Genomic DNA, 24,879 nt, shown 5'->3' on the forward strand with positions numbered 1-24,879 from the left:
TCTGAATATTCCTGGTGCCAGGGCTCCACGAGCCCATATAACTCGCCGCCTATGCCTGTGATTGTGGGGCCTATTTCCGATCCTCCGTCCATTAACGTATCCAGGCAGAGTTCCTCTGGTCAGCATCCACTGACTCCCTTGATGCTTTCGAGGAGCAGTGGGCGCTGTCCAGGGTTCTCTGCTCAGTGTCGCCATCTGGTTCCCTTCGTTTGACCCTTTGACTGCACTCCTGTCCCTGTTATTTCATTAGTTGTCCCCCATACTTATTTGGTTTCCAGGTCCTGTGGACCCCACTCTTAGGCTGGCGGGGGGGATCCTTTAGCAGTGGGCACTTCCTGGATCCCAATAGGAACAATGACCCAGACACAACTCACTCCTACCTCCCTGCAATGGGTCTCTTAAAGAGATATCTCCCGATTGGGCACATGCGTTACACCGCAACCCCATGCACCAGGTTGCAACACCACTCATTTAAATTTGGCCCAGTTGCCCCTCCATCATGTTTGCCTTTGAGAGAGGATGCACCATCTCTTCTGTGCTGCTGCCATGCTTTAGCAGGTAGGCTGCATGACTTTGAAGAAAGTGCTGGCACTTATGTATGGGTGTGCACTCAAGGCTGATGCCCTTTGTGGGGGTAAAAGAAGCTCCTCATTCTTCAGGAAAAAGAATGGGTGAAGCCTGAGACAAGAACCCCAGGCTCCAGAAGCGTGTCTGCCTAGTGCCAGGATGTCTGACACCCGTTTCTATTTTTTGTGTGTTTGTTTTTTTATGGTACTAGAACTGATTGCACCAAAACTGCAACTTCAACAAACTGTGGCTGCAACTTTTGAACCAAAAAAAAGCACAACTTTCTTATAGCCTTAAGAATGTTGCAAAAATTGTCCAGAACTTGATACTGTCAGCATTTAGTCCCAATGAGCCTTTCAAGTTAACACATTGAAGTGCACAGGGGACTGGGTAGTTGGTCTCAAATATTGACAATAATACATAAATACGAGAAAGAGTGACAGGACAGTAGAGCTCCCATCTTTCCTTCAGCCATTGCTAGGCCATGCACAGCATTCTGTGGGGGCGTATGGGCATCCATCTGCATTACAAAGGTTAGCAACTTTTTTTTTTTTTTAAATAAAAAACAAGTTGCTGTGGAAAGCACAACAAATCACCAAGAAACCCTAAATTTGTGGGATCTGCTACATTCCACTGGGCCTGGCATTGAATCATAGTCTCTGACAAATTCCACCATGGTGGTAAGGTAGGGAGATGTAATTTTCCTGAAACAGCCATGCCCTAGATAAGTTCCATCAGCCAGTTGTGGTAAAGCTTTCACTAACCCCAGCCTACCTGATTTCTGGCCTGGAGCCTAGCTTGGGTGATGGCAGGGAGCTTCACCCTGCACTAATGGGAATGACACTCCTTACTTCCAGATATGGTTCGAGGGCTGTGCTGTGTCAAAAAGTGGTCAGAGCAACTGCTGTAAAGCCTGATCATCTCGTGAACCAGCCAAGCAAAAAACTAATGCCCTGTTATACCAAACGCTCTCACAATATGGACCATCTCTTGATGGAGAGACTGCTGGAGGACTCACCTCTGTCACTTCATAAGGCTCTTGCCCTCTCAGTCACCATCACCCAGGCCTCCTCCCTGCCCCGCCCGCCTGCCATGGCCCATCATCCCAGCCCTCTCACCCTCTATCGTTCAGGCCTCCTACCCTACTGTCCTCCCATCTGCCATAGCTAGTGTCCCTGTCATCTGTCGTCCAGGCCTCCTACCCCACTGCCCTCCTGCCTGCCATGACCAGTGTCCCAGGCCTTTCACCCTCTATTGCCTGGGCCTTCTACCCCTACTTGTCTCCCACTTGGCTCATCAGCCCATAAGAACATAAAGATAGCATACTGAGTCAGACCAATGGTCTATCTAATGTAGTAGCCTGCCTTCTGACAGTGGCCAATGCCAGGTGCTCCAGAGGGAATGAACAGAGCAATTATCAAATGATCCATCCACTGTCATCCTGTCACAACTTCTGGCAGTCAGAGGCCTACGGACACCCAGAGCATGGGGTTGTGTCCCTGACCATCTTGGCTAATAGCTATTGATGGACCTATCCTCCATGAACTTATTTAATTCATTTTTTAACTCAGTTATACTTTTGGCATTCACAGCATCCCTTGGCAACAAGTGCCACAGGTTGACTGTATGTTGGGTGAAGAAATACTTCCTTATGTTTGGTTTAAACCTACAGCCTGTTAATTTTATTAGCTGATCCCTGGTTCATGTGTTAGATGAAGGGGTAAATAACCACTTCCTTGTTCACTTTCTCCACGCCAGTCATTTTATAGATCGCTCTCATAACCCCCCTTAACTGTCTCTTTTCCAAGCTCAACAGTCCCATTTACTTTAATCTCTCCTCATTTGGAAGCTGTTCCATACCCTAACCATTTTTGTTGCCCGTCTTTGGGCTTTTTTCAATTCTAAGATATCTTTTTTGAGATGGGGTGACCAGCTCTGCCACCAGATAAAGGTGTGGTTGTACCATCATCCAGTTATACAGCAACATTATGACATTTTTGGTCTTATTATCTATCCCTTTCCTAATGGTTCCTAACGCTCTGTTTGCTTTTTTGACTGGCACTGCACATTGAGATGATATTTTCAGAGAACTAGCCAGGATGGCGCCAAGATCCCTGAGTGGTGACAGGCTACAGCTAACCCAGACTCCACCAGTGTCTGTGCAGCCAGGGTTAGGCTCTCCAATGTGTATTACTGAGCATTTATCAGCCTCTCGCCCTCTATCACGCAAGCCTCTAGTCTTTCCGGGCCCCCGAATGCGGGTCGATGCGAGCAGGCTATCACACGCCCTGGACTGGCCGAGGAGGGCAGCGTGGCCGACTGGCCGCACGCTCGCCCACCTACCCCACATAGGGGAATTGGTTAGCCAGCGCGTACCCCGGCGGCCTGGAACTATGGGGAGAAGCTCCTCCCACTGCCACCTCACTGCCCAATAGCAGGTGAGGCAAGCTTTACCACAACCAATCCCCATCCACCCTCGCACTCGATCCACAAGGAGCTGACACGCCGCAAGCCGCAAAGCTACGCAGCCGGCGGTGCTGGCTGGCCTCTAACCCCGCCCCTTCCCCTTCAGCTGACACGCGCTGCTTGAAGACAGCGCGCGACCCCGCCCCGCCGCCACTCCGTTATCAACCGGCAGCATCGCCTCGGCTGTGGTTTAGCGTCAGAAAGGTAGGGGGCGGGAGGCCGCGTGCAGACCAGCACCCGCCAGGCCCTGGCGCGTGCTCTAGCCCCACCTACTTTTTTCTGGTTATTTTGCCCGCTGGAAGGTCGTTTTAACTACGCCCCTTCGCGCCTGCCGACCAATAAGAGCCGGGGGGGAGGGGGGGGCTGGTGGTCGCTGGGGAAGTTATAAAGGGAGGTGCGGCTGGCGGGAAGAGGAAGATGGCGAAGTAGACACACGTTAGTGTCTTGTGCTGTCCCCGTCAGCACCCCCGTGGGGAGCGGCGACTGGAGCCCGGATCCCAACCCGGCCCCGGTGTGAGGCGGAGGGAGGAGGCCGCCGCCGCCGCCGCGATGCCCAACATCAAGATCTTCAGTGGCAGCTCGCACCAAGATCTGTCCCAGAAAATCGCCGACCGCCTGGGCCTGGAGCTCGGCAAGGTGGTGACCAAGAAGTTCAGCAACCAGGAGACATGGTGAGAGGGGGCCGGGGAAGACTACGACTCCCGGCATGCCACGCTGCGCACCGCGTCTGAGGGCTGCGCGGGCGGTCGCTGCGCGGGGTCCGTTGGGAGTTGTAGTGCTTTGCGGGGACTCGCGGCCTCGGCAAATGGAGTCCGGCCTGGCGCGGGGCGGGGCGCTCTATCCCCAAGACCTGCTCCTACTGCTGGGAGTAGGGCTGGGCGAGGGCCCAGCGACCTTCGGAAGTTGGTGGGTGGGAGTCCTAGTGCCTTGTGGGAGGAGGGGACGTCCTTGTGACGTGGGGGCGGGGGGGTCTGTAGCCTTGGGACGTTTGCTCTGCTGGCTGAGAGTAGGAGACGCCGCCGTGGCCATCTGCATGGTCTGCTTCAAAACAAAGTGTCTGGCTTTCTTGGGGAGTGTTGTAGCTCACTCTGCCCGAGTCTGCAGACAGCTCTGCAGTGCCTCGGCTCCTGCAGTGCAAAGCTCAGGTCGACGGTCTGCTGCTCGGGGAAGCCCCGAGCAAGCACTGGGGACTAAAGCAGGGGTTCTCAAACTGGGGGCTGTAATCCCTCACGGGGTCACGCGGTTATTACGTGAGGGGGGTCACAAGCTGTCAGCCTTCACACCAAACCCTCCAGCAGTTATAATGGTGTTAAATATATTTTAACATGTTTTTAATTTTGGGGGGGGGCTTGCTATGTGAAAGGGGTCCCCAGTACAAAAGTTTGAGAACCACTGGACTAAGCAGTTCCCAGGGGGAAGTGAACGCAGAGTGGACATGCTGACAAGTTGTTCTTTCAAAGGACTTTGGTGTGTGGATGCTCTTGAGTCTTAACTAAGGAAGCCACAGAAGAATAGGCTAAATTTGTGGAAGATAAAGTTTGACAACAGTGGAGCACCTTGTATAATTTGAGAGCTCTTGGATGGAGGTGCAGGTGTTAAACAATGGACCCACACTATTCACAGCTGTTCTTGCCCCTCCTGTGGCTTCCACTGAAAAGCCAGAGTGGTTGGTGCCATATTATACTAGAGGAGCATATTTTATAATAGACTACATACACTTACACTTAGCTTTACAGCGAGGGGTGTGTTAGCTATATAGAGAGAGTGTATTTAGATTTTCAGAAAGCCTTTGACCGGGTCCCTCACCAAAGGCTCTTAAGCAAAGTAAGCTGTCATGGGATAGGGAAGGTCCTTTCTTGGATTGGTAGCTGGTTAAAAGATAGGAACAAAAGGGTAGGAATAAATGGTCAGTGCTCAGAATGGAGAGAGGTAAATAATGGTGATTAGTGTATGGAACAGCTAACACGGCTGTTACTCTGAAACCTGTCATTATACAAGAACTAGGGGTCACCAAATGAAATTAATAGGCAGCAGGTTTAAAACAGAAGGAAGTATTTTTTCACACAATGCACAGTCAACCTGTAGAACTCCTTGTCAGAGGATGTTGTGAAGGCCAAGACTATAGCAAGGTACAAAAAAGAACTCGATAAGTTCATGGAGGATAGGACCATCAATGGCTATTAGCCAGGATGGGCAGGGATGGTGTTCCTAGCCTCTGTTTGCCAGAAGCTGGGAATGGGCGACAGGGGATGGATCACTTGATGATTACCTGTTCTGTTCATTCCCTCTGGAGCACCTCGCATTGGCCACTGTTGGAAGACAGGATACTGGCCTAGATGGACCTTTGGTCTGACCCTGTATGGCCATTCTTATGTGATTCTCCTGCTTGTGTACATGTACTTGAGCTAGCGTGACTACGAATAGCAGTGTGTCTAGCTGCGGAAGCATGGGTTGTGGCAGCAATGGTTTGTCTTAGCTATGCCATGTACAAACCCACCTGAAACCTGGTACCCACTTGGCCTGGCTAAACTGTGGAAGAGCTCTGTGTAGCTTGAAAGCTAGTCACACCAGCAGAAGTTGGTTCAATAAAAGATATTACCTTACCCACCTTATCTCTCCCATAGGGCATCTTGATACTGTATCTGGAGGTTGTTTTGCCATGCACTAATCTGAATACTAGATATTCAGTAGTTTTTATTTTTTAATGGTGTCCTGCCTCATAACTATTGCTCTGCCAAGCTTCTAGAAAAACTGTAAGCAGCACTGTAGGAGCCCCAAGACGCTAGCTAAGTAGCATTAAATAAATATTGCTTTTACTTCTAAGTACAGTAAAGATCCTTCTTATCAAAGACTAGATTATTGACATTCAAAACTTGAAACTTGGACTAGAAAATGATTTTCCAAATGAAAGGACCATTAGGATGCGGCTGGTACATCCAGTCACACTGAAGAGCATCTTCTGAAAGCTTTCAGAGTAACAGCCCTGTTAGTCTGTATTTGCAAAAAGAAAAGGAGTACTTGTGGCACCTTAGAGACTAACCAATTTATTTGAGCAAGTGAGCTGTAGCTCACGAAAGCTTATGCTCAGATAAATTGGTTAGTCTCTAAGGTGCCACAAGTACTCCTTTTCTTTTTGAAAGCTTGATACAATTACCACTGAAAGAGTCAATGTTGATATTTAAAGCCTTATTATGATCACTTAGCAGCCCATGAAGGTAACGTGAGGCTTTCATCTCTCTTGTGCTATTGCTTTAGTCTCTCTGCAGACCTTGAGAGTTCAGGAAGCAAACTGTGAACTGCTTCCCTGATTGCAGACAAGATAGTGAACTTTTGTTTGCTATGTTGTTCTAGGATATTAGAAAGACAAGGAGGGTGAGGTAATAGCTGTTTTTGGACCAACTTATGTTGTTGAAAGAGACAAGCTGTCAAGCTTAAACAGAGCTCTTCTTCGGGTTACTGTAAACTCAAAAGCTTGTCTCTTTCACCAACAGAAGTTGGTCTGATAAGATATTACCTCACCCACCTGGTCTCTCTAAAGAACTTTTGAGTTTAGTTTCTGTGTAGATCGATACTTAAAATAGTCTGTGAATTCCTAAGCACTATAAATCTAACTTTTTCCAAATCTATAAAATCTACTATTGCCCTTCATGCTGTATTCTTTATCATTCTTAATCTCTTTCGAAAACAGCACATGTAAGTTCAGGGAGCCATGGATCTAACATGCAGTTATAAATGTGCATTGCTTCTGAACAATATAAAATGGGCATGTGTCTTCACAGAACATGGATCATGTACATTCACAGAACACAAAATAACTATGTGCTCACCTACTACATACTCGAACCAGAGTAAAGGGTTACCTGCGAGGATCCTGTTGTAAGGGCTTCAGCAGTAGAAGACTTGTAAATATTTTCCAGACTGTATATGAGAATAGAGTACACAGACACATTGGGAAAAACAGTACATATGTTCTTATTGCATGAATACGGGCTGTAAGTAAGAACCCAACAGGTAGGAGGCTTAGATAAAACTTGGCAAAGGAGGGGGTTTGTTTACTGAACTACAGCTCATATCATTACACTGACTTCACAAGCGCTCTTATCCTTCCAGCTGGCAGGTCAAGTTCTTAATGTTAGCAAATAATGCTGACTGCATACGAATAGCAGATGCTGTTTCCTCCCCATCAGTCACTAGGGTGTTTACCTGGAGAGGTGACATTGGCTGCCTAATCTGTTCTTCTTGGGCTTTAACAAAAGAGAAGCTGATCCTGATTTTATAGCTCACAGCAACAAATATAAGAGGAGACAAGAAGTTGAGAAATGTGTGAGGGAAGAAAATGGGCGGGTTAATTCCTTTTATGAAAATCTGGGTATACAACAAGACTGCATGTAAAATGAAACTGACCTCAGCATGAGTCGCATAATCTCTTGCAACCACTTGCTTGTTAGTAACAACCAATGTCATTGGCTATAGTCCAAAGTGAAGCTGCCTCCAGAATGTTGATGTATGTAGTACAGATGAGGGGGAAACTGCCCCATTTCTTCCTCCATGGATTGTGGGCTTTCTAGCTAGTTCCAGTGTTGCTGGATTGTCCTCTCAGTTGAAACATTTTGGAGCAATCTGTTGCTACATAAGGCCTTACACAGCACTTCTTCAGACTTCAGGTTTGATATAGAATCCACTGCCTCATCTCCCCCTCTGTTCCAGGGGCAGGCCTCTCTGTACATGTTTCTAAAGCTGTCTGGCCATTTGCTGCTGGCACTAGGACCTCTGGCGTATATTCAGAATCCCTTCAGCAGGGATTACTGTGAATTATATCCATGAAGAAATTAACCCTGAATGCTGTCTAAGAACAGGATGTTGAAGGGTTCTCTGTTCATGCCAGTAAATTGCTCTTAAATGTTAGACTTATAATGTTGTTTTCCTGCCCTGTGGGCTCTTCTAAAAATTTGGCTCAGGGCTTGTTTTGCTGATGTGCCATCACTTTTTCCTTTTTTAAAAGAAGCCTTGTATGAGTGAAATTGTGTTCAATGGTTCTCCTGTTTGACTTGGAGGAACTTAAGCACTCTTCGGGGGGTGTGAGTACATTATATAGAGATCTAAAATAGAGGCTGGATGGTTTTTGCTCTATCGGCTGAAGTGGCATATTTAATCAAAATGAGCAATGTAAAATACAGTAGATTCTGCCTATTAGCAGACCTTTGATGGACAACGGCAATGTTTTGCTGGCAAGCTGTTGCTAATAAGCAGAAGGCAGGTTTGCAGCCAGGAAGGGAGTGCTGGGATGGCTTTCTCTGGTTGCAGCCCTGCAAACCTGCCTGTGGGGAGGGGAAATTCAGCCTGGATACTGGGGCTTTCTACGGGGAGCTGGAGGCCCATGGGGCTGCACTGTACCTCTCCCTGGACTCTCCAGGAGTTGGGGCTCAGGACCTCCCAGCACTTCCTTCCCTGGGTGCTGCCCTTTGGTATGTCACAGCCTGGAGAGCTCTTGGAGAGGTACCATGCAGCTCCCCTCCCTACTACTGCCCTGCTTGCAGCCTCCCTTCCCAGCCCTAAGCCACTTACCTCCTGTGCAGGTTTGTGGGGATGCAGCCCCAGAAAGAAGTGCAGGTTTGTGGGGCTCTGCAGCTAGGGAAGGTACGTCCCAGCACTTCCCTCCCTGGCGGCAGCCTTGCAAACCTGCCATCAGGTGGAGCTTTGTGGCATGCTGTTGCCGGTATCTGATTATTATCAGATTATAATATTATCCCATTAATATTAAGGGATGGGATTTGCTCCCAGCAAAATGTTGCTATTAACTGGAAGTTATTAACACTATATCTGGGTTGCTATAAGCAAAATGTACTGTACCGCAAATAAGCAACTGCCTTTCTGTTGGGTCTTGTTGATAGGGTACTAAGTTGCATGGAAATTGCTGATGCAGGCTGCTTGCTGTTACCAAATTGTATTTGGTTTGTGCTTTTAATTTCACTTGTTTTTTATCTCCACCTGCACCTAGTGTGGAAATAGGTGAGAGCGTGCGTGGGGAGGATGTCTACATTGTGCAGAGTGGCTGTGGTGAAATCAATGACAACCTGATGGAGCTTCTCATCATGATAAATGCCTGCAAGATCGCATCAGCTAGCCGCGTCACTGCAGTCATCCCATGCTTTCCTTATGCTCGCCAGGACAAAAAGGACAAGGTAGTGCAAACAGGAGTTCCATAAAGGAATATGCCCATCTAGTTTCTAGCCATCTGCCTGTGCTTCAGAGGAAGGTGTGCAACTCTTCGGTTCGCCTGTTTGTGCAGACCTGCAGTGTGTAAGAGAAGGGCAGGGGGAAATTATTTTAACATAGCTTATCACTTTTTGATCTTGACATTTGCCAACCCTTATCCTAATCAGTGGAATTGCACATGCTGTCTTGATTCGTATAAATGTCTGTTCCTTTTGGAAACTTACCAAACTATTTTCCTCCCTGGATGAAGTGTGGGTGTTTGTGAGAATTTGGCAGTTTTAAGTAAAAATTGAAGTATATTTTCAGACTTTCAGGGAGGGAGGCTGAAATGTATTATTTCTTTTAAACCCACAAGTGAGTTTGTTGTCATCCAAATTAACGTGGCTTTTTCTTGTACTAGAGTCGAGCCCCAATTTCTGCCAAGTTGGTTGCAAACATGCTGTCTGTAGCAGGTGCAGATCACATCATCACCATGGACCTACATGCTTCTCAGATTCAGGTATGAACTGAAACTTGGGAAGATGACACTTTTCAGATGTAGACAAGCAGATGATACTTCTGCCTCACAGATCTTACCTGTGGAATGGTGTAGGCCAGTAGGACAATGGCAGGCAGTGTTTATGTTGCAGGACACATGATCACTTCTAAATAAGATTGCTGCTGTTCTTGATTAACCAAGCAAATTAAGGCCCTACGCTCAACTTGAAGGTATTTCTATGTCTGGTTGGTTATAATGTAATAACTTTTGAATGCCACATCTGATAAATGCAAACATTTCAGGGAATGTTTTAAGCACTGATGGGGCAGAATTCTGTTGATTTATGTGAAAATTGGAAAACCGGAGGGGGCAAATGGGGAACACACAGAGCCCCTGGCATCTGAGTTAGCAGAGCCAGCAGCTTCAACCAGGTCTGTTGTCTGATCAAGAACTGCTTGATGGTGCCATTACATGTTCTGTCCTAACAATACCTACTTAAAGCTCTGCCCAGTAGAGTTTAAAATGTTGATACCCTTAAAGGCAGCTTTCCCAGACAGAAAAGAGAGTTAGTGGTGGGGGAAGGTGGAGATGGAGGTGCACATAACCCCTGACATGGGGTGATTGGAAAAGCACATGGACCACCTGGTACAGGTGGGGTGGGGGGCAATGGCATGGGGAGGAGTACAGGAGAAAGAGAGTCCTTGGTAGCGGCGGAGCAGGAATAGGTGGTGCACAGAGCTTGGCATGCAGGGAGTTCCTGAAATACAATGGGATGGAAAGGTGGCACACCAGAAACTCTTGAGGAGAATACAGAGATGCAAGGCGCGTCCTCCCCCCAGTATGTGCAGTGAGCTTAGTCTCCAGAAGCTGTGACGTGTGACCCACTAGTTTAATATATTCCGCCTTGCAGCTATTGCCTTTGAAGACCTGGGCAGGTGGCTCATATTTCCCTGTGTCAGCTTGCTCTATGCAGGTATTGAGTCTTAACATGAGCCCAAAAAGGGGGTGAGCAGGTAGGGTTTGTGTTTCTTACATGTAGGAGATGCCTATTTTTCCGAGTATTCATCTATGTAGTCATCACCCACTGATAGGCCAGGATTGACTATCTTTTGGAATTTGGGCAACCTGCTAAGTTTCCCTGGAAGCTTCTGCTAAGTTAGCATGAAGTTGGCTGCATCCTGAGCATGAGGCCAGCCCTCAATTTAAAAAACAAACTAACAAAAAACAGTGCAAAAATCCTTGCACTGCTTCCTTGTTTGCTCAGTTGTAAGTAACGATGTTAAAGCCCATATTATAACCAAACAACTAGCTGCTATGCTAATAGATGCTGTTAATGTCCACATCAAGTCCTTGCCAGCATGGGATTGGTTTCATGTTGATCAGCAGAAGTGCATAACAGAATTTAAGAGGAAAAGGGTGTCATGTTTTCTGTGAGCATTAACCCCCTAGACTCTCTAACTCTCCATAGAGGAGGACAATGGTCTCTTGCATTAGTATTCTGTGTATCCTGAAAATTACTGCCCTTCTATTAATGTAAGTGGAAAGGAGAGTTTGAATAATAGTGCTATGAAAAGGCCGTGGCTGGAAGCCTGATTATTTTCAGGGCTTCTATTGCTCTCTGCCAGGTCCATCTTTGGAATTTGACTGTCAGTTATGCAGAGTATATCTACTCCTGTTTGTCTTACCACAGGGTTTTTTTGATATCCCTGTGGATAACTTGTATGCAGAGCCTGCTGTACTGAAGTGGATCAAGGAGAACATTGCAGAGTGGAAGAACTGTACTATTGTTTCACCAGATGCTGGTGGAGCAAAGAGGTGAGATATTAGAAGCACCAGAACTGAGACTAGTTGACAGTAGTATATCTTCACATCCATTTTAATTAGTAATCTGTGTTTTTTGGTAACAGTGTAAAACTTCTGAGATCTGGAAGTGTTTGCTACTCAGACCTGCTTCCCGAAAACCACAGTCAACATTCCCCTTTTGGCGGTTGGCTTGAAGTAGCCTGATATGTTCTCCTAGAGAATTTACAGAAGGCTAATCTTGAAATAGGTTCCTGAATTAGACACTTGTCTAAGACATAAGTGCTTAGACACTTCATAGTCCATACTTGTTCCTCAAATTGTAAAGTTGTTGCATATTCCATGTAAAAGTGGAATTTCCCATGAATGATTGTTTAGAAAGGAGGGATTGGAAAAGTAAGTGCAGCTTTGTTTTCAGGCAGGAACTTCAAAACATCTGCTACATTATAATGTAGTAGCAGATTGAGATACTGTGCTCGTTAGTGCAACTCTTTGAAAATGTGATCTCTTTGCTTTGTAATGTTTTCCACGGCAACTACAAATGATAGAACAAGGATATGTCCTTAAACTAATTCTGGAATATTTCCCTAAATCATACCCAAACCTCAGTGCTTACTGCCAACATCCCATTTCGCAAACACTTTGTTAGAGAGTAATTACAAACCCAGCAGTGCATGGCTGCAGTGCAGCCAGATGTTTTGAACATCCACTTCATCTTACCATTAGCTATCATTAGAATTCACAAAATATACTAACCTCTTACATGTAAAACTACTGACGTGGCTTGTTAGTGCCAGCATCTGGAATGCCAAACCAACTAGCTGTAATCTTTGCACAAGATTTCCAGATAAATCACATTGCATTCTGAAGTCTTGTGGCCAAGGTTTTCCTCTTCCCTGATCATTCTTCAATGTCTTTGAAGTAGGCAAGAAAGTATCCCCATTTGGCAGATGGGGTGGCATGCGCCCACAGGCTAAAGGTAAAGTGGCTTGCCAGAGGTTGCACGGAGTCTGACAATCTGGAGGTTATGAGCTATCAGCACCATACCCCAACTGAATAGACAAAGGTAATTTCTCTTGGACGCCTTATATAAACATGAAAATTTGCACAAATCTAGCTAACAGATTTAGTTAAACCCATGAGAACCACTGTGTGGGCACAGACTCAGTTTAAACTAGGCTTACTTTGATTTTATCTAAGTCAGTGTTTCTCAACCTTTTTGTGCTGGCAGCCCCCTTTGGACTTAAAAAATGCAACACTCCCCCTACCTTAAATACCATTAAATAAATTATAAATAATACTTGGTGCTGGGCATTATGGGCTGGCAAGCAGGGCAATTCCTAAGTTACATGCTTCAGCAAGTATGCCCATGCATGTAATTTAGCTTCACGGTGCCCCATGCAATTGTTCTGCTTGCCACATCTTCATGCCAGCCCTGCACTTGCCACCTTCCCCCCTCCCCAAACACATGCTGTGATCTCCTGATTGACAAACACTGATCGAAGTCCATTAGGATTCTATTTAAGTGTAACTGACATACAAGCCTCTTAAACTAAGGCCATGTATATGCTTCCACTTTTGTCAGCAAAACTTAGGTTGCTCAGGGGTGTGAAAAGGACACCTCCAATGCCCAGCGACATACATTTTGCTGGCATAAGTGCTCATGTGCACAGCGTTATGTCAGTGGGAGATGCTCTCTCACCAACATAGCTACCAGCATTCCTTTAGGTGGTTTTATTATATTGACCGGAGAGCTGTCTCCCATCAGCATAGAGCAGACATGCAAGCTATCTTAGATCAGTGCAGCTGTGCCACTGTAAGCTTGCTAGTGTAGACATGACCTAAGAGTCGGAGTTGCACAGATTTAACTAAATCAGTTTAAGAGCATGCCTTTAGTTAAACTAATGCAACTCCACATGCAGGCAAGGTCTGCCTAGTATATCGATGTGAGGGTTTGATCTTCAGCAGATACAGAAATGGTTGCAAACCAGATTCCAGTCTGAAGAAGACGGAAGCCCTAAACTTAAATTAGAAAATTAATTTAAACTGTTTAAAGCCCTGCTGTGTCCATGAGGGGTGTGACACACCAGTTTGATCTGACTAATTGACACTAAAGGCCAATTGGCCATAACAGATTTCAGACACCTAATCTATGTACAAGATAAATATAATTCTGTTTAGTTACACACTAGCTGTGGCATCGGTCATTCTTCTAGAATGTAAATCAGTGGGTCTCAATCTTTTCCATACTATGATCCCATGTTACAAAGCTTTTTGTCTCCCTCCCATCTAGCCATAAAGGGAGAGTGGTCATAACTCCCCATATAATGAGCGGCCTCCAGTTCTCTAGGAATTTTTCAAGTGCAGAAACATTTAGCACCAATCCTTATGTATCCCAGGCACATTTATCTGAGCAATAAGTCCCTGTTAGAACCTAGTCACAATGTTTCATGCTGCAGGATCAGTAGTAACCAGAGGATAGTTTGGGTAACTGAAGTTCTCAGCAGGGAACCTGGGCTTGGGGGACTCGGGGGTCTGCAACTTGACCTTCTGGAGGAAAGGGGAGTGAAACTGATTAATTGGGCAGATGTAGAAGTCCTGGGCTCCAGGTGTCCCATAGCTCCTTCTGTAAACATTTGCTTGAGTTAGAAATTGGTTTACTTAAAGTGTAAAGCTTTTACATTGAGATGCCTAGATAGCATAGTGATAGGCACATTAGAAATACCTTGATGGCTAGAACTAAATTACATAATTGAGTTACCTTGGGCCTAATCAGAGTTAATTTCATTAATCTGCCTTAAGTGCACTAGTGTTACATAACACTGAGTAATGGCTGGCGTCCAATGGCAGTGTCCAGAGAGAACTGCCTATATTTAACATAAAACTAACACTTAGACTGTCTTCACTGACAAGGGGTGTTTTTACAGTGGGATAGAGGTCAGCTATCCGGTTATAAAAACATAGTGGAAACAAGGCAGTTCAGTTTTACTGCCAGGTAAACCAAGCGAGGTCAGTCACAGGCATGGTCGGGGAGTAGTGTATAGTGCTGATCTTGGTTGGCTATCTCATGTTAAACACTATAACTGCCTTGTTTTCCCATAGGATTCTACAGCAAGATAAATATTGTGTTTTGTTGTAAATCCTTTTACAATGAAGAAAAAGCCTGAATTACATTTAGAAATGTACAACTGTCTTGGAAAGGCAATCAAACAATCAGCTGTAACTTTCTGACCTAAAGTTACCTGGTGTTCTCCTTTCATTCTTCTCTTCTGTCTTTCCAGTTGTCTTTTTTTTTAAGCTCCTCCCCCAATAGACTGGAGCAATTACGAGTTTAGTGTGTGGAGGGATGTTGTAGCTGCTAGCATGCTTTCTCATTAATTAGACTTTGGCCTGCTTTTTATTTGTGGATTCATAACCTGGAGTGGTAGCTCTTGGTATTCGGAGAGAAATAGTGACATTTCAGGTCTGTGACTTCAAGAATATATGTCCTAGTAACTATGTGCTTCGTCCATGTACCTGTGCAGAACTCCAGGTAACCTTATGCCATGCAGAATTAACCACTTCACAAATGTGTGATATGCAAACAGTCGGAGGGGGAATTGCAGTGAGATGACATTGAAATCCTTGTTAATAAGTACCAAGTATTGATGAGAGATTGCATGTCTTCTCTGTTATACCATCCTCAGTTGGTCTTGGTTTTGTTTATTCTCTACAGGGCAGCAAATTAGCTACATTCTGGGTATCTCTATGCTATCTTTTTCCTTTTAATTTCCCACTTTTGCTACGACTAGTGAAATTATGCCTGTTAGCAACTGGAAATTTTTAGAAAAAAAAAAATTAGAAAAAAAAACCATGCTGGGACAGGGCCAGTATGGTCATCAAATAGGTTCACTTTCTTTCAGTTATTTAAAGTGATTTCCCCTTGGGTGCTGAAACTTTAGAGGCTTATCAGCAAAACACGCTATTTAAAGCTCTTGACAGACCCAAAAAAAATGCATTCATGAAGGCTCCATCACCTTAATATAGCTCCTGCAGCTGGGGGACAGCAGATCAGAGGCTTCAGGGTAATTGATCTTGAAAGTAGCCCCACCTTCACACAGCTTTGAAGGCAAGGGTATATTCAAAATAGGCAGAGAGCACATCTTCTCTGAATTCATCAAGGACAGCAATATAATGGAAGCTGTGACCATTTGCTGTCCACATCTTCTCTGAATTCGTCAAGGACAGCAATATAATGGAAGCTGTGACCATTTGCTGTCCATTCAGTCTCAATTTATGTAGTCTTGGAGCAGTTTTTCCCTTCTCCTGCCAAAGTTTCCTCCATGAGGAGTGTAAGCACAATCTGGAAACCTCACGCGCTCTCTCCACAGAGTGACATCCATTGCAGATCGGCTGAATGTGGACTTTGCCCTCATTCACAAGGAGCGAAAGAAGGCTAATGAGGTGGATCGGATGGTGCTGGTGGGTGACGTGAAGGACAGAGTGGCCATTCTGGTAGATGACATGGCAGACACATGTGGCACCATCTGCCATGCAGCAGACAAGTGAGTGAGGAGGTTGAGTGTAAACTGCGCATGATATAAACTTGTTCTAGCCTAAATTGCTACATTGCAAATAACTAACTTGTAATGGAGTTATGTCTAACGATGATGTGTTCGGGGTCTTGGACTGTGAGTCAAATAAGTGAGTACAACTCTCTCCTCAGTAGCCCATTTTTCAGGGCCACATACAGATTTGTACTGGTTTAAAAATGCACCTTTAATGGCACAAATGTGTGTAAAAAAGGCTTTTGTCTTCTGTCATTTCACTAGTTCTGCAGTCACTCTAGACCCTGAATTTATGATGTAAAAGACCTCGCAAAAATCTTAAACCTTCCAAATTAATTTTATAGGTTGTAAAGGAAGCAGATCTGTACAAGAGCCTCATGTTTTGCACAGATAGCTTTGTGTTTGCCACTGGCAGTCTAAATACTGCATGTAGAAGTACTTCTTACCAAGGCTGGAGATCTGGTCTTAAAGCCCAAAGCTGAAGACCAAGTTCTTCAGATACACAGGTTGCTTACATAAGAGCACCCTGGGATATACTAGATTCGTAAAACTGCTTCAACCTATGTGGGTCACCTAATGCCACGGCTTGGCATCTCCCTTGATCTGAGACTGCACCTTCCAACCAAGCCGTTAACATAATGGGAAACATCAAGTGTAGGTCCTTCCCATATATTGTGGGGACCCAACCCCCACTCTTCTTCCACCCCTCACCTTGCAAAACTTGCCTTTTGACCCTGTCATATTTGTTCCCTTCTAGGCTTGTATCAGCTGGAGCCACCAAAGTTTATGCCATCCTAACTCATGGGATCTTTTCCGGGCCAGCCATTTCCCGGATCAACAATGCCTGTTTCGAGGCAGTTGTAGTCACAAACACAATACCGCAGGAAGACAAGATGAAGCACTGCTCCAAAATCCAGGTGAAGAGCTACTTCACTTTTGAGCTTGAGGGGGTTGGGGAGTGGATGGTAGCTTAGGTTTTCTGCTTGCTTTCCTTTTTGGGAAGGGGTATTGGGGTTGGTGCATATCTTCAGTCCTCTTAAAAGTGACCTGCAAAGTCAAAGGGCCAAACTCATTTTTTCCTTCTCTAGAGCATGAAAAAGCCTGAAAAGTCATTTTAAAAGCTTTTCTGCATTCTGTTTTAGAAACAGGTCTTGCCTAACCTGTTTCTCCTGAAAACAGAGAAGTTACTAGGTTTGTGGCATGCAATACAAAGCAAGTGAAACCGGATTGAGGGGAATCTAATTTTTTGGTAGGCCATCAACCAGTTGGAAGAGAGGATCTTAAAGATTCTAACACCCTGCTTTGGCCCTTCCTTTAAGTACAGAATCCCTGATCCACTCGTGTGCATCCTCCAAAGGAGACCCTGGCAAAACAGGGAGGTTGGGACTTTCTGTTCCTGATACTTGAAAAGGGAAAAAGTCTTGAAAAGCCTTTCAGATGGAGAAGAGCACACACCCATTTTTTTTTCTCCTCTTGGGTCCCTTTTATTGTTTCTTAGCATTTACAGAATTTAATGTTCAAAGCATTTTACAAACATTAATTAAAACAGATGGAATAGAATGCTGGCAAATGTATTGTATTGTGTACCCTGCAGCATGTCTTACTGTTAGCCACTAGGATTAGTCATGGTGACCCACAACAGGCCCATGAAGCAAAGCTGAAGTGCTTTGTGTATTACACAAATGTAAAAGGTTCTGGAGAATGCAGGTGTTTACAATAGTTTGTCCATCTTTATCATTTCCATGTGATGATCTCAAAGCAATTTACAGACACCAACCAATTAATCCAATGCCCCTGTGTGATTGGTATTAACCCCTTTTCATTGACGAGGAATTGAGGCATTATTTGTTTGCCCCAAGCTTATATGAAAAGTTGGTGGCAGAGGTCAGTACTTCTAACTCTTTGCCCTGCTGTGAATACTAGCAAACACCATTGCACTGTGATTATATTGACAAGAAAGTTTAAGGCATTTTCAAAAGCTCCTTAGAATTTTTAAAATCTATTTAGCTCCTGTCTCATTTGCAAATCCCTGTCAGTGGGACAGTCTGAATTTTCAGTTGCTTAACTCAACATCTTCTAGGTGTGCCTACGGTTGAACATTTACCAAAATAGCTGTCCAGAATAGTTATGCCAGGATAGTTGTTTCAGTATAAACCCCCATGTAGACACTTAATCTGGAATAAGAGCATCCACACGCAGTTATTCTGGAGTAACTATTTTGATAAATTTCCAAGTGTAAACTAGCCCTAAACTGTGGAATTCATTGCTACATGAAGTTGAGGTCAAGAATATAAAATTCAAGAGTATCCAGAGTTGTCATAATAAATTCTAACATATTTTTAAGCCTCATGCTTCAGGGTTTAAGTCCATCTCTTTAACCGTTGTACAGTAGGATGAGACCTAGTGAGAGGGCAGATTACCCCACATCTTCCTACGGCAGGGTTCTTAGAGCTTACTCTGAAGCATCTGGCACTGCCACTGTCAGATAGGATGCTAGTCTAAATGGACCTCAAGTCTGATTCTATCTAGCAATTCCTGTCCCACTCTTAGAAAAGGCAGAATTGAGCAGTTTGCACCAGGACTTTCAGAGTGATATGAAATGTGGTGTCCTGTCATGCCTGCTTGTTTAGCGATTTTGTTGTTTTCCCTGTATCTGACAGTCTGCTACAGATCTGCTTATGGTTATCTTGTAATGATGGGGCTTGTGCCTTGAAGATTCCTTATGGCTTCCCAGCCACTCTAAGTCCTTGCATAGTCTTCCACTAGGTGACTGATACTTTTTCCCCCCTACAGGTGATTGACATCTCAATGATCCTTGCAGAGGCCATCAGGAGGACTCATAATGGGGAATCTGTCTCCTACCTATTCAGCCATGTCCCTTTATAACAGATGCTGGCTGCTGCTTGTGTGGCTTTTTTTAAAACCAAAAGTTGTTCAGCTAATTATAAAGTTTATTAGAAGACTCTGCTTGTTCCAGTGCAGCTCCCCATAGCTCCTCCTCTGTACACATCAGGCTCACTGAGTCTGAACCCAGTTCTGGGAGGGGGTGGGGCGGGGGGCACACATCTGTAATGCTCAGGCTCCTGCCAGTAGCATCCCACTGTGGTCTCCTCAATAGTTTAAGCTTCCAGTAGTATTGAGTCAGCACTGCAGATCTCTGGAAAGCAGAACTGACATGGCCAATTACCACAACCTATTTTTGGAGGGGAAATTTTGTCTATGGGGAGGCTAGACTACTTTGCATGCACACCTGGATTTTTTTGTATGGGAAGTGGAACTCCCAAGGACATGCTGGCCTGGAACTACAGCAAGAGTTCAAGGGATTGCTGACCCACATCACTTATTCTGTACCTGACAGAAGCCCTTAATGAGATGGTATAAGGAAATCTTGTATGTTGACCAGGTTTCTGACAAGAAGTGAGGCGCTACGGGGTGGGACAGCAGTTTCCTCTTCCGGAAGGAGATCAAGGATCTGTGACCTGTAGCCTGGAGTGCAGCGTGTTAAAACCCTGAATTCAGATTGTTCTACTGAAGAAACTTGTTGCCCTCTAATTTTTCCCCTCCTTTGCCAGTTCATTAGTGAGTCTAGCCTTCCTGACCCTTTACTGGCCTGGATGTTCCTTGGACATGTATCTGCGGAGTAGATTAACATGGGCTGATATGTTACTTCCTATTAGATGTTTTATTTCCATACATTTTAGCCCCTTTTCTCATGAAGTTTCTGATGTATTTTGTTCTGGTTGCAGCGTTTGCACCCCACCTTTACTCTTTGCCATGGCCGATACCGGAATCGGCCATCTCTGCAAAATCCTCTTCCCCTCACTCAAGGAATCTTGGGAATGTTAATGGAGGAAGAGGTAGGCTGCAGGACTTTGGAGGCCTTAGGAAGTGCTATGAATGGCTGAGTCAGCCAGCTGTTCTTCATATAAGGTGCTCAATGATAGTAGGTCAGGTGAGACTTGTTCCCTCTGCAGGTTTTATTGACATTTTCTCAATGTCACACTTAACCCCAGGCAGTCTCTTTCCTAAAGTAGGAAGAGAAGAAACAATCAAGCCTAGAGCTGTCTCCAGTGCTCCTGCCTGTAGAATAGGCATCATCCAAAACTTGAATGCATGGTAGTTGCACCATCCCACAACAAGCGGTTAAACCGGTCTTTCCTGGACTCTTACGGGGTAGCAGACCAAGCTGGTTCTTGTATGCATTTTGCTTTTATAAACAGTCTTGTCTAACTTTGGAGATAGGGAAGGAAGTTATTTGGAGTCACTTGTATCTACAGCCAGTGTCAGATGAGGGATTTAATGGATGGGGGATAAGTGTAGCTACCTGGAAAAAGCTGGCTGTTTAGATTTGGAGTGGTTCTTTTAGTAGTTAGGTATTGTGCCTTTTTTAAGTAAGACTTCCCCCTCTCCTCCCTAGAATTTTTGTCTTGCAGCAACTTAAAACCCTACAGTGTAAGAAGTGGTTGTTTTGTTTTTTGTATAAGAAGTTGATGTTTGTCTGGAAAGTGTGTATGTTTGCTTCTTTGCTTTGCATCCTGCATTGAGCTCGACTGAGGGTCTATCCAGGACTTCTGCCTCCTACTTCGAAGCTCCTGCTGGTTCACTGCCAATACATTGTGATCAAAAGTCAAGAGCAAGGACATCAAAGCAGTGTGAGGATTTTCAGCAGCATTTGTGTTAAACTAAAACCTCAATGAAGGAATTAAACTTTTGTTTAAAAAAAGAAAAAAATTACACAGACTTTTTTTTGTAATTTGTAAATGCTTTTAAAGCAAGTATGGTTCTATTGAGCCTCTGTATGTGCTGTTACTGAGAGCTTGAGCATCCATAGGTTGGTGGAGGACAGAAGAACTTTCAGTTCCTTTGTACTAGCAATATACCACTCGTGTGGAAGAAACTTTAGAGCCCAGGTACCTTTGCTAGAGGATGCATTAGTTTCATATCGGATACATCTGATCTTAGGCAATTCAGTAAACATGGTAGCTCAGCTAGTTGAGTTCTGGGTGCTAAATGCAGTTTCTGTTCTATTCATGCAGTATGATACCATCATGGTATCTTGAGTACTTGTTCTGTCTAAATACCGCTCAGCTATGTGATGACATTAATTGGATTAAAATAACAGTGAATTTGAAATGGTTCACTAGCCCCTTTTTAAGATGGTGTGCTTCACAGGTTTCTTTGGAAAGAGATGAGGGTACAGGTAAGTTGCATGACTGTCATAGTAGTGACATTAAGAACCTTTCTTTAGTGCACAAGGCACTGATTCACATGAAAAATGTTATGGGGGGAGTTGGGAGAATCCAAAAGCTACTTGAAATGTACTGCCTGCCCCCTCCATTGCTAACAGGCACACCAATTCTGCTTTGGACAGTCTCACTGTGCATAGTAGAACTTAGTGATTTAGCATCTCTGAAAAGCACCATTTGACAGGGAGATATTGATTAAAAATAGGGCTGTCAAGCGATTAAAAATATTAATTGCAATTAATCAGTTTTAAACTGTTTTACTGTTAAGCAATAATAGAATACCATTTATTTAAATACTTCTGGATGTTTTCTATATTTTCAAATATAGACTGGAGGCTCTGGGCTTCAGCCCCTCTCTGGACATGGGGCTCCTGCCTCCCTCCCCGCCCAGGGGTATGCTATGTTAAAAAATTGATTTTGTTTTCAGTTAATCACAGGTGTTAACTGATTAATCGACAGCCCTAGTTAAAACTATAGTGGGTGATATTGCTTGGATGGGTGTGTGCCTCCACTGGATAAAAGATTCCCGTACATCAGAGACCTATAGTGAGAGCAATTAGATATAATTGACAAGATTCCCAATTGCTTCCTGGGGTTTCCCTGTTCAAATGCAAAAGATAATATATTCCTATTCTAGAAGGACATTCTTGTTGTCACACCTTTAAGGGAAACAGCTGCTTCTGGGTGACTAAAATCAGATGATGCATTTAAGAGGTGTAGATGTCTCGATATAGATTTGCATGTCCATGATTCTTATAGTGAAATTAAATACCTCTTCTCCCAATCCCTCTTGCATTAGTTTGAGTGCAGTAGCGCTGCTCAATGCACATTGAGCTCTGTGCTTAAACTAAATCCCTTTTTCCTGCACTTGGTTCCTAATTGGCTCTGTAGTGGTCTGAGCCCTTAAATGAATGTGAAAGGTGCATATTTCAAATTTAGCAGACAGTTCTCTAAGTGAACTACGTGCCACGTGCATACATGCTGTTCTTTACTGAACATCATCAGCCTTCCGTGTCTTTACCATACGGTTCCTGGGAACATCTTGGTGCAGAATGATGCCTTTTGGAAGGTGATATTATACAGAAGGGGAGCCTGTAGTATAAGGGTATGCTTACACTATGAAATTAGGTCAAATTTATAGAAGTCGGTTTTGTAGAAAGTGTTTTTATACAGTTGATTGTGTGTGTCCCCACACAAATGCTCTAAGTGTATGTAGTCGGCAGAGTGTGTCCACAGTACCGAGGCAACCGTCAACTTCTAGAGCGTTGCACTGTGGGTGGATATCCCACAGTTCCTGCAGTCTCTGTCACCCATTTGAATTCTGGGTAGAAATCCCAGTGCCTGATGGGGCTAAAACATTGTTGTGGGTGGTTCTGGGTACATATCGTCAGGCCCCTGTTCCCTCCGTCCCTCCCTCCCTCCGTGAAAGCAAGGGCAGACAATCGTTTTGCGCCTTTTTTCTTGAGTTACCTGTGCAGACGCCATACCACGGCAAGCATGGAGCCCGCTCAACTAACTGTCACTGTATGTCTCCTGGATGCTGGCAGACGTGGTACTGCATTGGTGCTGGCAGCAGTTTATTGCCTTTTGGCAGCAGACAGTGCAGTATGACTGGTAGCAGTCATCGACGTAGTCCTGGGTGCTCTTTTAACCGGGCGCCTGGGCAAACATGAGAGTGACTCAGCCAGGTCATTTCCCTTGTTTCGTCTCATGGCGATTGAGTCCTACCAGCAGTGCACTGTCTTTTAACCTACAGCTAGCAGAAGATGATGGGTAGTCGTCATACTGCACCGTCTTCTGCCGAGCACCCAGGTGTTGATGATGGCTAGCGGTCATGCTGCACAGTCTGCTGCCAGCAAGATCTATAAAGATAGATGAAGTGGCTCAAAACAAGAAATAGACCAGATTTGTTTTGTATTCTTTTTCTCCTCCCTCCCTCCCTCTGTGAAATCAACGGCCTGCTAAACCCAGTTTTGAGTTCTATCCTTGAGGGGGCCATTCAGTTTCTCGCAAAGCCACCCCCTTTGTTGATTTTAATTCCCTGTAAGCCAACCCTGTAAGCCATGTTGTCAGTCACCCCTCCCTCCATCGGGGCAATGGCAGACAATCATTCCGCGTCTTTTTTCTGTGCAGACGCCATACCACAGCAAGCATGGAGCCCGCTCAGATCACTTTGGCAATTAGGAGCACATTAAACACCACACGCATTATCCAGCAGTATATGTAGCACCAGAACCTGGCAAAGCGATACCGGGTGAGTAGGCGACGTCAGCGCAGTGACATGAGTGATGAGGACATGGACACAGACTTCTCTCAAAGCAGGGGCCCTGGCAATGTGGGCATTATGGTGCTAATAGGGCAGGTTCATGCGGTGGAATGCCAATTCTGGGCTAAGGAAACAAGCACAGACTGGTGGAACCGCATAGTGTTGCAGGTCTGGGACGATTCCCAGTGGTTGCGAAACTTTCGCATGCGTAAGGGCATTTTCATGGAACTTTGTGACTTGCTTTCCCCTACCCTGAGGCGCAAGAATACCAAGATGAGAGCAGCCCTCACAGTTGAGAAGTGAGTGACAATAGCCCTGTGGAAGCTTGCAACGTCAGACAGCTACCGGTCAGTCGGATATTAATTTGGAGTGGACAAATCTACTGTGGGGGCTGCTGTGATGCAAGTAGCCAACGCAATCAAAGATCTGCTGATATCAAGGGTAGTGACCCTGGGAAATGTGCAGGTCCTAGTGGATGGCTTTGCTGCAATGGGATTCCCGAACTGTGGTGGGGCCATAGATGGAACCCATAACCCTATCTTGGCACGGGAGCACCAAGCCGGCGAGTACATAAAGCGCAAGGGGTACTTTTCAATAGTGCTGCAAGCACTGGTGGATCACAAGGGACGTTTCACTAACATCAACGTGGGATGGCCGGGAAAGGTACATGACGCTCGCATCTTCAGGAATTCTGGTCTGCTTCAAAAGCTGCAGGAAGGGACTTTATTCCCAGACCAGAAAATAACCGTTGGGGATGTTGAAATGCCTATAGTTATCCTTGGGGACCCAGCCTACCCCTTAATGCCATGGCTCATGAAGCCATACACAGGCAGCCTGGACAGTAGTCAGGAGCTGTTCAACTACAGGCAAGTGCAGAATGGTGGTAGAATGTGCATTTGGACATTTAAAAGTGCGCTGGCGCAGTTTACTGACTCACTTAGACCTCAGCGAAACCAGTATTCCCACTGTTATTACTGCTTGCTGTGCGCTCCACAATATCTGTGAGAGTAAGGGGGAGACGTTTATGGCGGGGTGGGAGGTTGAGGCAAATCGCCTAGCCGCTGGTTACGCGCAGCCAGACACCAGGGCGGTTAGAAGAGCACAGGAGGGCGCGGTGCGCATCAGAGAAGCTTTGAAGACCAGTTTCATGACTGGCCAGGCTACGGTGTGAAAGTTCTGTTTGTTTCTCCTTGATGAAACCCCCTGTCCCTTGGTTCACTCTACTTCCCTGCAAGCTAACCACCCTCCCCTCCTCCCTTCGATCACCACTTGCAGAGGCAATAAAGTCATTGT

At 45.2% G+C, this 24,879-nt stretch overlaps 1 protein-coding gene across 1 annotated transcript; it reads left to right on the forward strand.

Annotated features, from left to right (window-relative positions):
- The first annotated feature begins 3,076 nt into the window (after positions 1-3,076).
- PRPS1 (phosphoribosyl pyrophosphate synthetase 1) lies at positions 3,077-20,805 on the forward strand. Its single transcript, XM_077826100.1, has 8 exons — positions 3,077-3,237; positions 3,496-3,704; positions 9,032-9,215; positions 9,650-9,748; positions 11,418-11,542; positions 15,898-16,071; positions 16,832-16,991; positions 18,868-20,805. Exons 2-8 carry the CDS (start codon positions 3,583-3,585, stop codon positions 18,958-18,960), a joined length of 957 nt encoding a protein of 318 aa, XP_077682226.1. The 5' UTR covers positions 3,077-3,237; positions 3,496-3,582; the 3' UTR covers positions 18,961-20,805.
- Positions 20,806-24,879: the final 4,074 nt, after the last annotated feature.

Source organism: Eretmochelys imbricata, chromosome 9, assembly GCF_965152235.1.
Source record: "Eretmochelys imbricata isolate rEreImb1 chromosome 9, rEreImb1.hap1, whole genome shotgun sequence".
NCBI classification, from domain to species: domain Eukaryota; kingdom Metazoa; phylum Chordata; order Testudines; family Cheloniidae; genus Eretmochelys; species Eretmochelys imbricata.